General features: G+C 37.5%; 1 protein-coding gene across 5 annotated transcripts in view; it reads right to left on the minus strand.

Annotated features, from left to right (window-relative positions):
- The window catches only part of ulk1 (unc-51 like autophagy activating kinase 1), a 53016-nt gene that overhangs the window by 23062 nt on the left and 16487 nt on the right, over window positions 1–13467 (minus strand). For all 5 annotated transcript variants that reach the window (XM_012968990.3, XM_012968934.3, XM_012968961.3 and 2 more), the window contains 4 exon segments: window positions 8926–9099; window positions 6524–6597; window positions 4510–4611; window positions 492–550 (listed from right to left, as the gene is read on the minus strand). In XM_012968990.3, the coding sequence (XP_012824444.2) occupies window positions 492–550; window positions 4510–4611; window positions 6524–6597; window positions 8926–9099 (409 nt within the window).

A 13467-nucleotide genomic window follows, 5' to 3' on the forward strand; every position in this document is an offset into this window, starting at 1 on the left:
GGAAGTACTACTGACGCAGTAAAAAAGAATAGCCTAACTTCAGCGGTTAACTGAAAATGGGAAAAAAACACTGGTGTGATGCACCCATTTAGGGTAAGGTCATTTAGAGCTCCCCCTTCCCCAATGTCACAGATTATGTGCCCAGTGTTACCCATAACAATATTTAGCACAGCTGTCCTCATTTATTCTTTTATTTCATACTTCATATCTGCCCCTAAATAAAACAAAACCATTTTAATGTCTGACCTTGCAAGCTACTAGGATGTAATGCAATAAAACTGTTTCCTAAAATAACCTGTCCCAAGGGATTAAAGGCCTTTCTGTCAGAGTTTGGTGCTTGCAGTTATGCAGTGTTAATGAAGGAATGCTTAAGATGGTGCCAAATATTTGATGCCCATCTCATAGACAAGTAGGGAGGTTGGTTCAGAATCAGCAGGTGTAAATAGACTAAGTCAATGGAAAAACAGTAGTAATGCTGGAAGAATGATTACTTGGGTGTCAGGTTCTTGTTTTTCTCATAGAACAGACGGAGGTCTTGAGGGCTGCTGGCCTGGAAAGAGAAGCAAGCTTTACTCATCGATCATTTGAAGTACTAAGAATGATAAATATTAGGAACCAACAGTATGTCTACATCCAATCACCTACTCCCATGCATTTATGCACAGACAAACTATAGTTTGTGCTGGATGCAATAAAAGTCTACAATAAACCTTTTTAAAGGAGGTGCCAAATGTTTGGCACTATAATTGTAATCTCTTACCTGATCCCCCAGAAAACTGCACCAGCCCAGGGGTACCTGAAAGTGATTGATCATCTTCCTTCTTCTTTTTTCCTACCACTTGCACATGCGCAGTAGAGTGAAAAGCTGAACTTTATCAAGAATGCTGGCCTTTTCATTCTACTGCGCATGCATCAGGGGCAAAATCGCAAAGAAAGAAGATGGAAGGAAGGTTCCCCAAGCTGGTGCAGTTTTCTACTAACAGGAGCACTGACCCGGGTTATCAGGGAAGTGAACAATCACAGGGGTTCCTAACATTTGGCAAGCTCTAGTAATTGTACCTCTCCTTTTCCATTAATTATCAGTCATTATAGCATGGGTATTTTAGGGGTTATGTAATAAAAGGTACTAATTTTGCCCAGGAGCAGTAACCCATAGCAGCCATAACCATCGGTAGCATTTACTAGTCCCCCATTTAAAAACAAACTATGCTATGGGTTACTGCTACTGGGCAAATTTAATGCCTTTTATTCCATATGGGTGTAATTTTCCAAGTGTTAAAATGACAGACCCAAGTCTATTATCAAAATATGGTTTTATTCACATAGCCATATAAGGATCCTAGACATATTTGTTATAATATATTATTATACGTCACTACAAAAGCTTCCATTATACTGCTACTTCATAAGCAGGATAATTTATGTTATTCATATTTACCCTAAATGATGTGACAACATTTTTAAAGATTTATTCTGGGGTTTTTATTAACATTTATTTATATAGCTCCAGCATATTCTGCAGTGCTATACAATAAATAGGTTTTTACAATGGTGTCCTAATGCACAATTCAGCATCCACCCCCCCTCCCCCAATAAAATATTCTGTCATGATGTTTAATATTCAAATATGTAAATGTTTATTACAAGAGTTTTGCATACATCCGTACTTTGGACACAATTTTACTTTGGACATAATTTAGTAGTCCACCCAACTGCACTGGAAGGGTTAAGTGAACCAGAATGGCTGCACAGTCTAGCTGAGAGATGGGTTTTCGGGGAAATACAGAGGCCCATTGAAAGGTTTGCAAATTCCTGTTGCTATGTTAATTCACTGTAGAGTAAGGCATATCTGAGCAGTCACGGCAAGCGTAAAGCTTACAACAAAAATAACATCCTCTACACCAGGACACAGAAAGAAAAAGAGAAAGTGGATTTGAATTATAAATGTTGTTAAATGAGCACAAAAGGTCCAAAGACCGATTGTGCAAATATATCTACTGGCTATCTGGCCCTGAAAATGTTTTGGTTTTTTTTACTGCTGTTGCACAAAGAAATATGACTTATTATTTTAATTGTGGTGCTACACAATTCAGTAAGGATTCCTATCCCTTTTGGTTTGTATCTGTTGCGGAGCTACGCAAGTTCAGTGCTGTCAATGTGAAATCGGCTGGGAATGCACCCCGACTTCCTGGCATAGTGCATAGTGCCAACTGTGCGTCTAGCTTTAGAGGTCTGCAAAAACTCATTAGGTTTTTGAAAGCATCTATGAATTTGTAGGCAGTAAAAATGAGTTGCTTATTAAATTGAGCACTTTTTAAAGCAAATATTATACATTGATTCCTGTACAACTCTTAAGTGTACTGCAAAAGTGTTCTGTGTTATATTACTTGCATTAATAACATCCTAAAGGGAGTCTTTATAATGATGAGCCATCACCTTGATTCTTAATTTATAATATACACTGGCTGTAATGGTAGCAAAGGTACAGGATGAACGTACACTCAATGCCATACCAATAAAAGTGGTAGAAACAAAATAAATCATTTTAAATAATAAATAATCACAAATCTAACATAATGTTATGTTAAATTCAAACGAAAGAAGCACCAAGCACTCCGGATTTCAAACGATAAAACCCATCTTTATTAGTCCATTAAAATGCGAATACCTAACGCGTTTCGTGCGCGTGCGCACTTAATCATAGGCTGTTATGTTAGACTTGCAGCACTCTGTCACAGGCACAGGAAGTAGTGTCAGACTGACAGTGCTATGCGTGATATCATATAAGGAAATAAAAAAGTGACTGTAGTGTCCTGGCACAGGGTCTGTGCAGAAGTGAAGGATCAGCAGAGCGATGATTCTGAGGTGCATACCTCTTTAGAAGCATATTTTTTGTATTTATGGCAAAGATTATTCTATTGATGTGACCTGTTAGACCTGTGAATGTTCAAAGGTGAACAACCCCTTTAAGTTGCATACTATGTAACTGTATTTTATAACCCCCTTAATCTGGTCCCAATATATTGCATATAAATATAATTTACCATACTAATCATCAAGCTATATTGCCTCACACAGGAATTTTACCTTGCATCTGGTTTTGATCTACAATTCCCAGTATTTGCTGGAAGCTGGATTCAGGGCAGTGTGGCCATGCTGCTTGCCCTCTGACTTTCAGCACAACAGGCAATTTGTTAGAAAGTTGCATCAGTTTGTGTTTACACACCCATTGACTGACTAACAGCCATTCTTGTCTTGAATGGCCCACAGGGAATTTTAAAATTTTAGTGACCCAGTTAAACACTGGAATGTGCATGGTGCAATTATGTAGCCTGTGCACTCTCTCTTTCTCTCTCTCTCTCTCTCTCTCTCTCTCTCTCTCTCTCTCTCTCTCTGCTTCTGGGGATCAAAGAGGTCACTGGTCATGTGTTTGTAGAAATAAACCTACTTTTGCAATCAATTTCAAAGCTGAAGGCACATTGTAGGTAAATCAGACTATGAAGACTGCATTGCACACAAGGATTACAGGATTCATTGTCTTAACATTTAGAGCAAAATTAGGAATAGTCATACAGAGGTACCATAATTGTTACAGGGGTATTTCACCATTTCAGTTAACTTTTAAGATGTCATAGAATGTCCTATTCCTATCAACTTTGTGATTGGTCTTCATTATTTATAGTTTTTAAATGATTTGCCTTCTTCTGGCTCTTTCCAGCTTTCAAAAAGGTGTCGCTGACCCTAACAGTTAAAAAAAACTATTGCTCTGTGAGGCTACAGTATTATTATTGTTACCTTTTATTCCTTATCCTTCTTTTCATGCCATTATCCTATTTATATTCCAGTTTCTCATTCAGACCACTGCCTGGTTGCTAAAATAAACAATACCCTTACAACCAGATAACCAATGAAATTCCAAACTGGAGTACTGCTGAACAAAAATAATTCAAAAGCCACAAAAAATAAAACCAATTTTAAATTGTCTTAGAATATCAATGTCTACACCATTCTAAAAGTTAATGTAAAGGTAAACAACCCCTTTAATTATAGCTTTCACCTGATTCTGACAACTGGGAGTTGTATCAGCGTTACTGCTGTTTAAGGAACAACCCTATACTGTGTATACCCTGTGCATCCTCAAATAACTCCACTGACTTAATTAATCTGAATCTTTTGCAAAAAAAAGTGTTGCTACTAAAAACTAATGCTTAAAATAAAAGCTGGGCAACAGTGCCACATTTATTGGGCAAACAAGGTTTATAGCCTGGTTGCAATGACAATGGTTCTCTTGTTACCCTGTAAGCTTAGAGATTTGTGTTTGGTTCAAAAAGGTTCAGGGTACTGTATAAACAACCACATTTTTCAGATACAGAAAACCTGACTCACTCCTGCCAATAAATCATTCTGTACATGAGTTGAGTACAGTATTTATTGAACTACATGATATCTTTGATTCAATATTAATTATGGGTAAGATGTACATTAACATTGTGAGTTTCTAATGCCTACCTGGAAAGGAGCCTTGCCCGTCAGGCACTGGTATATGATGGTGCCAATGCTCCACAGGTCTGCCTTGGCATCATAGTGCTGGGACATTATGACTTCTGGTGCCTGACATAAAAAAACAGAATTATTTCTTGCTTGTTTTACAGTTTCTGAGAATATAAAAAATAAAACCTTAGAAAATTATTAAACAAAATAAAAATAAGTGCACATTATTCACAATCTGCTGGTCAGGTATGAGTTTTCAAAGGAAGATACAGTGATGTCATTTTAAATAATGGAATGCAGACAAAAGTTTATAGGAAAAGCGGTTAATCTTTAGCTAAGCTGAAATGATTACAAGCCTCGCTAAAGGGTTCAGTAATCAGGTGGAAAGCACCTACTTTTCAGGCACAATTCATGACTTTGGCAAATGTACTATACTTTAAGGACTGCAATACCATCTGTAAAACTATCATGCCAGAAACACAGTTAAGACTTTTCTTTAATTCAGCCTATTAAAGTGAAACAACTTATAAAGGTATAACCGTGATAACATCTAATACACAACTGTAGCCCTGAACAAATTGCTGGGCAACTTAAAGGAGAACTAAAGCCTAACTAAAGCAAGGCAGAAATGTTGTACATTATGTTTTGGGCTTCTGTACCAGCCCAAGGCAACCGCAGCCCTTTAGCAGGGAAGATCTGTGCCCCCAAAGATGCCCCCAGTAGCTCCCCATCTTCTTTTCTGCTGATTCACTGCACATGCTCTGTGCTTACTTTCAGTTACCGAGCTTAGAGACTGACGTACAGAATACTATAGATACAGAATATAAATTACAATATAAGTCTGACTGGTAACTAATTCAGATAATTACTACATGGCAGCTTAGAAACCAGTGCAATTAGCATCAGAATGAAATAATCGGCCCTTTAGCATCAGCTTATATTACAGGCCAGCCTCATTTTCTGCTTGATAATTTGCAATGACCCCTAAGCTTAGCTTCTCAGCAGCTTCCCAGAGCACACTGAGCATGTGAGTGTCACGGACTCTTTCTAAGCTCTTGTGGCAACTTTGAAGACCTGGATCATTACTACTATGGAGATGTTGAAACTTTAGCGCAGTAAGTTTTATTTTAGGCAAATTCATTTTTAGGATTTAGTTCTCCTTTAAGGAGTTCCAGGTATACCACTCACATTTGAAAGCTGTAGGTTGGCTCTATTGACAACCCCCAGGTAAACTGCATACACATTGTTTGCTATTAAAAACAGAAGACAGCTACCATACTACAGTCTTTACATCAGACAATGTTACACCCATACAAATACAAAGTAACTGTAATATCACATATCAGGTAAGGAAAAGCCAGAGATAGAAAGGCTGTTCAACAAAGAAAATACAAACCCAGCTTCTTAGAATTTAACAATGTGCACAGCAGACTCTGTATGATTGGGTGGGGGGCTATGAATTACATTAGACTAAGCAAACCACAATGGCTGCCCTGGAGCACATTTTAGGAACAAAACAGGACCAGACTAACAATAAAGCTTTCCAAGATAGAATAAGTTTGATATTTTCTGGGTGCACAGCAATGGTTTTGCAATGCTGCGCAACTGCCAGCCATCACTTGAAATGGCAAATGTGACTCTCTGAAGGCTGCCAGATTGCAGACTGACTTTTTTCAGTCAATACACGTATAGCGGATTGGCATAAGCTTTAAAGCTTTCCCAGTTTGTACCAGAAAGTTAACCGACAGAAACCAATCAGCAATGAGCTTTGAGAGTTCTTTCAAAGTTCTTTTCAATTTCTGCATTGAAGTCCCCTTTTCTGGTACAAAATTTGTTCAGGGCCTCCCTTAGCATATAACAAGGTTACAAATATAAAACAATAGTCAGAAAATAACTGTTCACCCCCAAAGGCCTTGACTATACCCACAAAGTTATAATAATGAAACATATATCTGATGGGTGGTTACATTAGTGGGCGGCCCTCGTTTTATATTACATATTAAATATCAGTAAAAGCAGTGGAGCTCATTACCATGTACATCGGAGACCCACAGAGAGTGGCTGCCATCATATTGTTCTGCAGATATCGAGCAAAGCCAAAATCAGCTGTAAAAGAAAACACAGAAACTTTGACTTTGGCCAAACCAGACTTGCAAAATAAATACATTAGGCCGGAGTATTGCTGGGTTTTTTTTTCGGTTTTCAATGTAACCATAATAAGGTTTATCACCATTTTAGTTTCTGTAGGATAGTTTGTTGAGATCACTAAGGCAATAAATAATAGTATATGACCCTGTATACAACCTTTAGACTCAATTTATAGCTCTGTATATTCACAACTTACATCACGACTGTTGCCAGAAATGTTCAAAAGCAAAAACAAATAAGAAAGTCTTATTCAATCTGCACTAGTATATTAACTGTGACCACTTCGTTATTCAAATTTAGAGCACTACATAGTAAACACAGAAAGTGTTTATACCTCAAATACTTATGCATGCATAATAATCGCAGAAGGCTCTATTACAGGGGCATTTTCACTCCCTCATATCAATATCCTCTTCTCCATTATGCAGTATTTATACAGTATTTATGGGGGTCAACAATTGGTTGGAAATCACTAGAAAATCCTTAGTAATCACATTTACATAGCTCTGTGATTTAGATGAACACATTGTAATATCAACACTAATGTTGAACAATAAAATGCAAACCATGGTATTTTCAAGCTAAGTGGACTCTAGTGGTGAGATTAGCATGAACTATGACAACAGGAAACACTACGGTGAAAGGGTTGTCTCTGTGTCTATTTACTGTATTTACTAGACCTCTAATATTTTTGCAGCTGGGATACACAGAAATGAAAACAATAGCAACCCAGTGGCTTTTACAAAATATCTTTTAAACGAGTGTGAATCCTGTTCAACAAGATGCCTCACAAAAAGATTTACTGCTTTCAAACCTCATAACTGGTCGATAACATATACCTAGAATGCATACACAAGAATGCAAAGCACTTGTCTTTGTGGAATGCCCTCCCTTCAATTAATACACAGCAAAACTCTTCCAGTGTAGAAGGACTGAGCCTCCGAGGGCTTACCAGAGACTCAGAAATCCAAGTTCCACTCTGATAGCAATAACAGCATAATTACAGCTAGTGATATGTTTTCAGTAATGCTTTATAGGCTTTTGGTGGACATAAGAAAGGGTTTATAGCAAAATTCCTTGGTTGGGGCCCTCTGCGAGATCCTCTAGCAGGACAGTTTGACCTTGTCCTTGATGATTCCTTAACACTTAAAGAAGACATGTCATTTTGCAAATTATATTACCTTTGAAAATATTTAAGTTAATGCAACATGAACACCAAGCTAAGCACAAAGCTCTCTCTTAGCAGGGAGGAGGCTCTTCTGTTTAATGTATATAATTCCTCTCTTTATCTCCCTTGATGGCTGTCAGGCTTACTCATTAATTGTTCCAGTTTTTTTGGCATAAAGGAAAAAAATGTAGACAAGTACTAGGCATGAAGCAAATAATAAGCTACTGTGATCTTATTACAGGAACTCTACCAGGGCAAGAACTTGGAAGACATATGTTAAATGAGCACCGTGGCACACTACTAAATTATAAAATGTTCCGGTTAACTAGCTTTGACTCCCAGCTTAATTATTTCAGTAATTAAACAGGCGACTGTCAAGAGATCACAAAAGTTTGCTCAACCCTATAACATGGCCTGAAACTGTAGTGCTGCTGCTATGCTCCTAAAACCTTACATGCTTCTTGCAGTGATTCTACATGACAGTTTCTTCTTTTCCTCAAATCTTGTAACTTTAAATAACCTGTGATTATATTTAGAGGTAGAGCATGGCGCCATGACAGGAAGTTGAAACAATGCCAGGATAACTTGTACAAGACTCCTGTAAGATATGGCCTGAATACCACATAAGCATGATTCTTGCATTATGCATTTCATTAAGCTGGCTATGCCTGGTGGGCGGTGAAATAACATGGGAACAATAAAATAAATTGTACAGTTAAAATGAAACGATAACGTGTGTGAGAAGAATTCGAAAATTATCTCCAGTGCCTTAAGACATTATTTAAATTATTAGAAATTATGGTTTGACTACAGACTTATATGTAATAAAAGGCACTAAGTTTGCCCAGAAGCAGTAACCCATAGCAAACAATAAGATGTTTGCTTTTAAACAGGTGACCAGTAAATTCTACCTGCTGATTGGTTGCTATGGGTTAATGCGCCTGGGCAAACTTAGTGCCTTTTATTACAAAACTCCTAGTCAGAAGAAAAAATTAAATATTTTTATATTTTACATCATCTGTAATCACTGATAATCCCCCTTTAAGTTACTTCAAATACAGTATATTTCCTGCAACATTATAATCAGTTCATCAAGAAAAACAATGCCAGTTTCTTACCGATCTTAATGCGAATATTGTTGGGGTTGGACTTGCGCCCCCCAGAACACGACAGGAGTATGTTCTGGGGTTTTAGATCCCGGTGAATGATCCCCTTGCTGTGAAGCATTTTCATGGCTCCTGCTATCTGCTGGAGGAAAAGTCGGATGGTGTCCTCACTAAGTGTCCGCATGGCTAAATGGGAAAAAAAATTAGTGCCCAATTTTAAAGTCTGATGATCAATTCTCACACATATTTAATGGACTTTAACTAAATCCAAATTTTTCTGAAAAACTGCCAGCCAACAAAAACTCAAAGGCACTACTCTGTCCTTTCTCTGAATAGTCTCAAGTACACAAGAGCTTTTGTAAGACAGAATGCATCCTAAAAAATCAAATAAAGCTGCACATGTCGTATATTAATGTATTTAATATGAACATTCTGATAAGCTTCATGAAACATTTGCCAACCAATAGAACACTGCTGACATGCTCTGTTTTCATCACAGTTGGATCGCCCTTTGCTTCCCTTTGTAATGTGTCAGATACAGATGCATTAAAAAAGAAATCATCTGATTTTATCACGTACATTACAGTATAGAGGAGTTTTTGAATTTGTAGCACGTTCAAGCACTTTTCTCAGGATTGGGATTGAGTTGAATCTTATGTTTAACCTCAGGCTACTGTCACATGGGTTAGTTTTTCAGCCATACATATTTTAACAGGCTGAAAATCATCTGTGATCACCTTCACTACCCTCATTCATTTGAATACGATATGCTGGGCTAGAACACAATCATTCTGTAGCTCATGTCTGCGCAGGCCCAGTGAATACTATTCAAGTAAATTGGGGCTGAAGAGGTAATCAGGGGAGCTTTCCAGCATGGCAAAGCATGGGAGCTTAAAGACATATGAATTTAAGTGCTGCATAACTTAAGGCAGCATATTATTTTACATGATGCAATTCTTTAGCTTATGTTAACATCTAAATATGCATAATAGGGTTCAGATCTGATTTGGTATAATAATCTTTTGGGAAAAATTCTGAATGATTTATACAACCGTCCTGGTGCTTTTTGGCACAAACATGCTCCAGTGATGGTTATCAGGCTGAATGGGAGGCAAATGGGGGTGATTTCTGACTGAAAAGCACCCATGTGCCATGAACCTGGGGTAAAGACAAACTGCTTTCTGTGGTATTGCTGGTTTCCAATTGCTCATAACGATAATTTTAGTAATCCAGCTATTCTGGGTACTCTAGCCTGATCATCTGGACATCCAACTGGGCAGCCCAGGTATTTTACAGTTCTGCAGCTTGTGATAATTAAGAGAATGTGGTAATTCTAGCTGGTACTGTGATCTATAAGTGGCCTTGCTTGTGAAAAGAGATGTTTTGTTGCATCAACACAGGAAATGGAAGGCTTTCCTCCCCAGCAGGCGTGGGAACTGCTTGAGATTAAAGTAGAAAGGAAAATCAAAAATGTGGTTTGAGCCATCAGCTCAGTTTTATTCATCAGAATTACATGAAGCATAAGAGAAAGGTTTAACAAATCTTGTTAATGAACAGTCTTTTTAGTGAAAAACTCTGCTAATATTCAGTTTCAACTTTGTAATCCCAAAAGACCTTGGGGCTTGTTTATGAACAAAACATGAGGGGCATCATTCATTACATATCCCACAGGACACATTATACTTGCTAGCACTGGTAACTAAAGGCTTCCAAGTGCTCAGTGAGGTGCCTAGGTGCCTGTGGAGTGTCTTAGGGACTTGCACTGAGGCCTATATTATGCACCCAGCATTAGCTGGTGCCTTGTTTATTTATTCACCTAATGAAGCTGGCAGTGAAATACCTAGGGATGGAATATATGCAGTGTAGCTTGTGAATAAACCCTAGTGTTGGTAACTAGATCTGCTGGTGGTCTGGTGGGGATTGGTTTACTATTATAAATGGAACAGCATCAGTAGTAGGCTGTAACAGTCCACTTTTAAACACTTCTTAATAACGCTGTCTCTCACCTGTATAATTGTGAAATTGATGACATTATTAATAGGGTGACAAAAGTTGCGTTTAAGTGTATTTTTCACCAACGGAAGGGATATTTTTCATTAAATGGTCCACTAGTAGAGATGCTTTGTGTGGCGGCTATAGGCTATCCCTATAAAAGCCCTTTCAAATTTTTTGGCAAGTATTTTGTCTTTGGATTAAGACATGCGAGAATCCTTATCCCACTGGCAAATTAGCAATCTCATTCACATAAAACTTGTGTCTTGCTGACCAATACAAAACACAGAGATAATCCTTGCTAATTACACGTGGTGCAGAGGCCATCAACTCTCAAGCATGTTTGGATATATGTTGTGCACCGCTATCTTTTTTTCTGATTGACAAATCTATTTTTACAGTTCTTAGGAACACATTCACATTCCAACTTGCACCATCTGACACAAAAATAAGATGACAGCAAGGTGAGTGCGTTTCTGTAAACATTGTCAAGTCTAGTTTTTCAGACCTTAGGGGTGTCACAATGTCTATATATGTTTAGAGTGCATTACAAGGTTAATGTTAGATTTGTTGTTAAATGTGTATTTAGTTTGATATATGGAACCAGCACAACACTTCCATGATTAACAATGGCTGTGCCAATGGGTTGACAGAATGTCTGAATACTCTGGCACATACTTGAGTGAGTGTGCAAAATGCTGCCACTGTCTAATAAGCTAAATGGATTAAACAACAGTGAAATAATTTGAACTTCACAAAGCGGCTCCCCTGAGGAAGCAGTGACAAGCACTCTCAGTAGCACAAGCTAACTGGCAATGCAATGGATCCCAGAATATTATGTTGACTTAAGTGCTGGGAAGTTTATTTCTCTGAACTGACACTGATGATGAAATGATTTTCCCACGGATGGAGCAGTTTGTTTAGTTCTCTTCTCTCCATATCACTTTTGGCACACTGTCTGTTTTACAGGGTCAGGACAAACTGCCTGTTTGGGTCACTCACAGGCCTAGTGCTGTGTAATGTCCCAATACCCTTTCTAGGAAACAACAGCACATTACTCAAATTCAGTGTTAAGTAACTAAGCATTAAGAACTTTATATGACAATACACTATCCCCATATATAATAAAAGGCACTAAATTTGTCCAGGAGCAGTAAGCCATAGCAACCAATCAGCATGTATCATTTACTGGCCACCTGTCTAAAAGCAAACATCGTATTGGTTGCACCTGGGCAAACCTATTCCCTTTTATTACATATGGGGGATAGCGTACGGTCATATAAAGTTCTATGCTAATTAATAAAGGCACATTGTGTTTTAAATATAAATGTGCTCTATATAGCTCTATATGTGCTCTATATAGCTATATATCTATATATCTTAGCCCTAATATTAATAAGGCATGACAAAAACAGAAGACACACTGGTAGAACACAGCAGTCACAACTATGTCACATACTATGATATCATATCAGTTTCGGTAAGGGCCCTCTTTTGTATTGGTTAGTGGTCAATGTATAAACATTTATTGTACTGTGCTGTGGAATATGTTGGTGCATTAAAAATATGTGCTAATGATAATTACAACAAGTATTTTTATTATTATTATTTGTTGGTTAAGTAATTGTATCTTAACCAATATTAAGTCAGTAACATTACAGTATCAACAACATTTATTAATTCATACCAAGGGGTGGGCAGTTTAGTGTAAGCCATGGTCAGAGGCACTTTTTCCATATAAACCATTTTCTTCATAGAAGAAAACACAGCATTTCAGCATTAGTGCTTGTTTCCTAACCTTACTCTTTCTGTTTATAAATATTTATTATACACTGCTCACTTGTACACACAAATGGCAAGGTTATGACTGTTGCTAACAACAGATTGTGTCTCGTCTGTGTTTATTAAGAACTGTTTGTTGCCTGTAGTGGTTCTCAAGCCTCATCACTGCCTCACATGGATATCACATTCATCAGCCAGTCCTTAACCCTTATTAAACATCACAACAAAAATTTTGGCAAAATTCTGAAATTTTAGATCAGATAGTGCATCTTTGCCATTTAAAAAAGACTACATTTTTTTTTTCAAAGTTACAATTTGAAGAAAAAAAAAAGTCAAGACAAGCTTGTGTATCAATGTCTTACAACAAGGATATTACTATTTATAATCTTGCTGCATGAAACAAGAGGAAGCCACACCTCCCACTGAATACTTCAGTGTGTTAGAATTACTCCTTATTTTAAGTTATAAATATATACATATGCTCAACGTGCTAGAACAAGCCAGCCTGGCACAAACCACCTTATACAGTATGTGTCTTTAAATCCCCAAAGCAGTATTCTAGCATCTGTTACTGCAGGGTTCTGTCATTATTTCTTTAATTTCATATACCTTTGATTTAGCTTCTAATTGACTTGCTAACAGATAATCTAAGCTGTGATGGTGCTATTAGAAGTTGGAATCTAGCTAATATTTACAGAGAGTAGTACTCAATGGCACATGACTTGAAGGAAAGTAATGAAAGCAATGTTTCTGTATCAAAGGTAAGGTGAAGTCACATTG

Source organism: Xenopus tropicalis, chromosome 1, assembly GCF_000004195.4.
Source record: "Xenopus tropicalis strain Nigerian chromosome 1, UCB_Xtro_10.0, whole genome shotgun sequence".
In the NCBI taxonomy this organism is placed as follows: Eukaryota; Metazoa; Chordata; class Amphibia; order Anura; family Pipidae; genus Xenopus; species Xenopus tropicalis.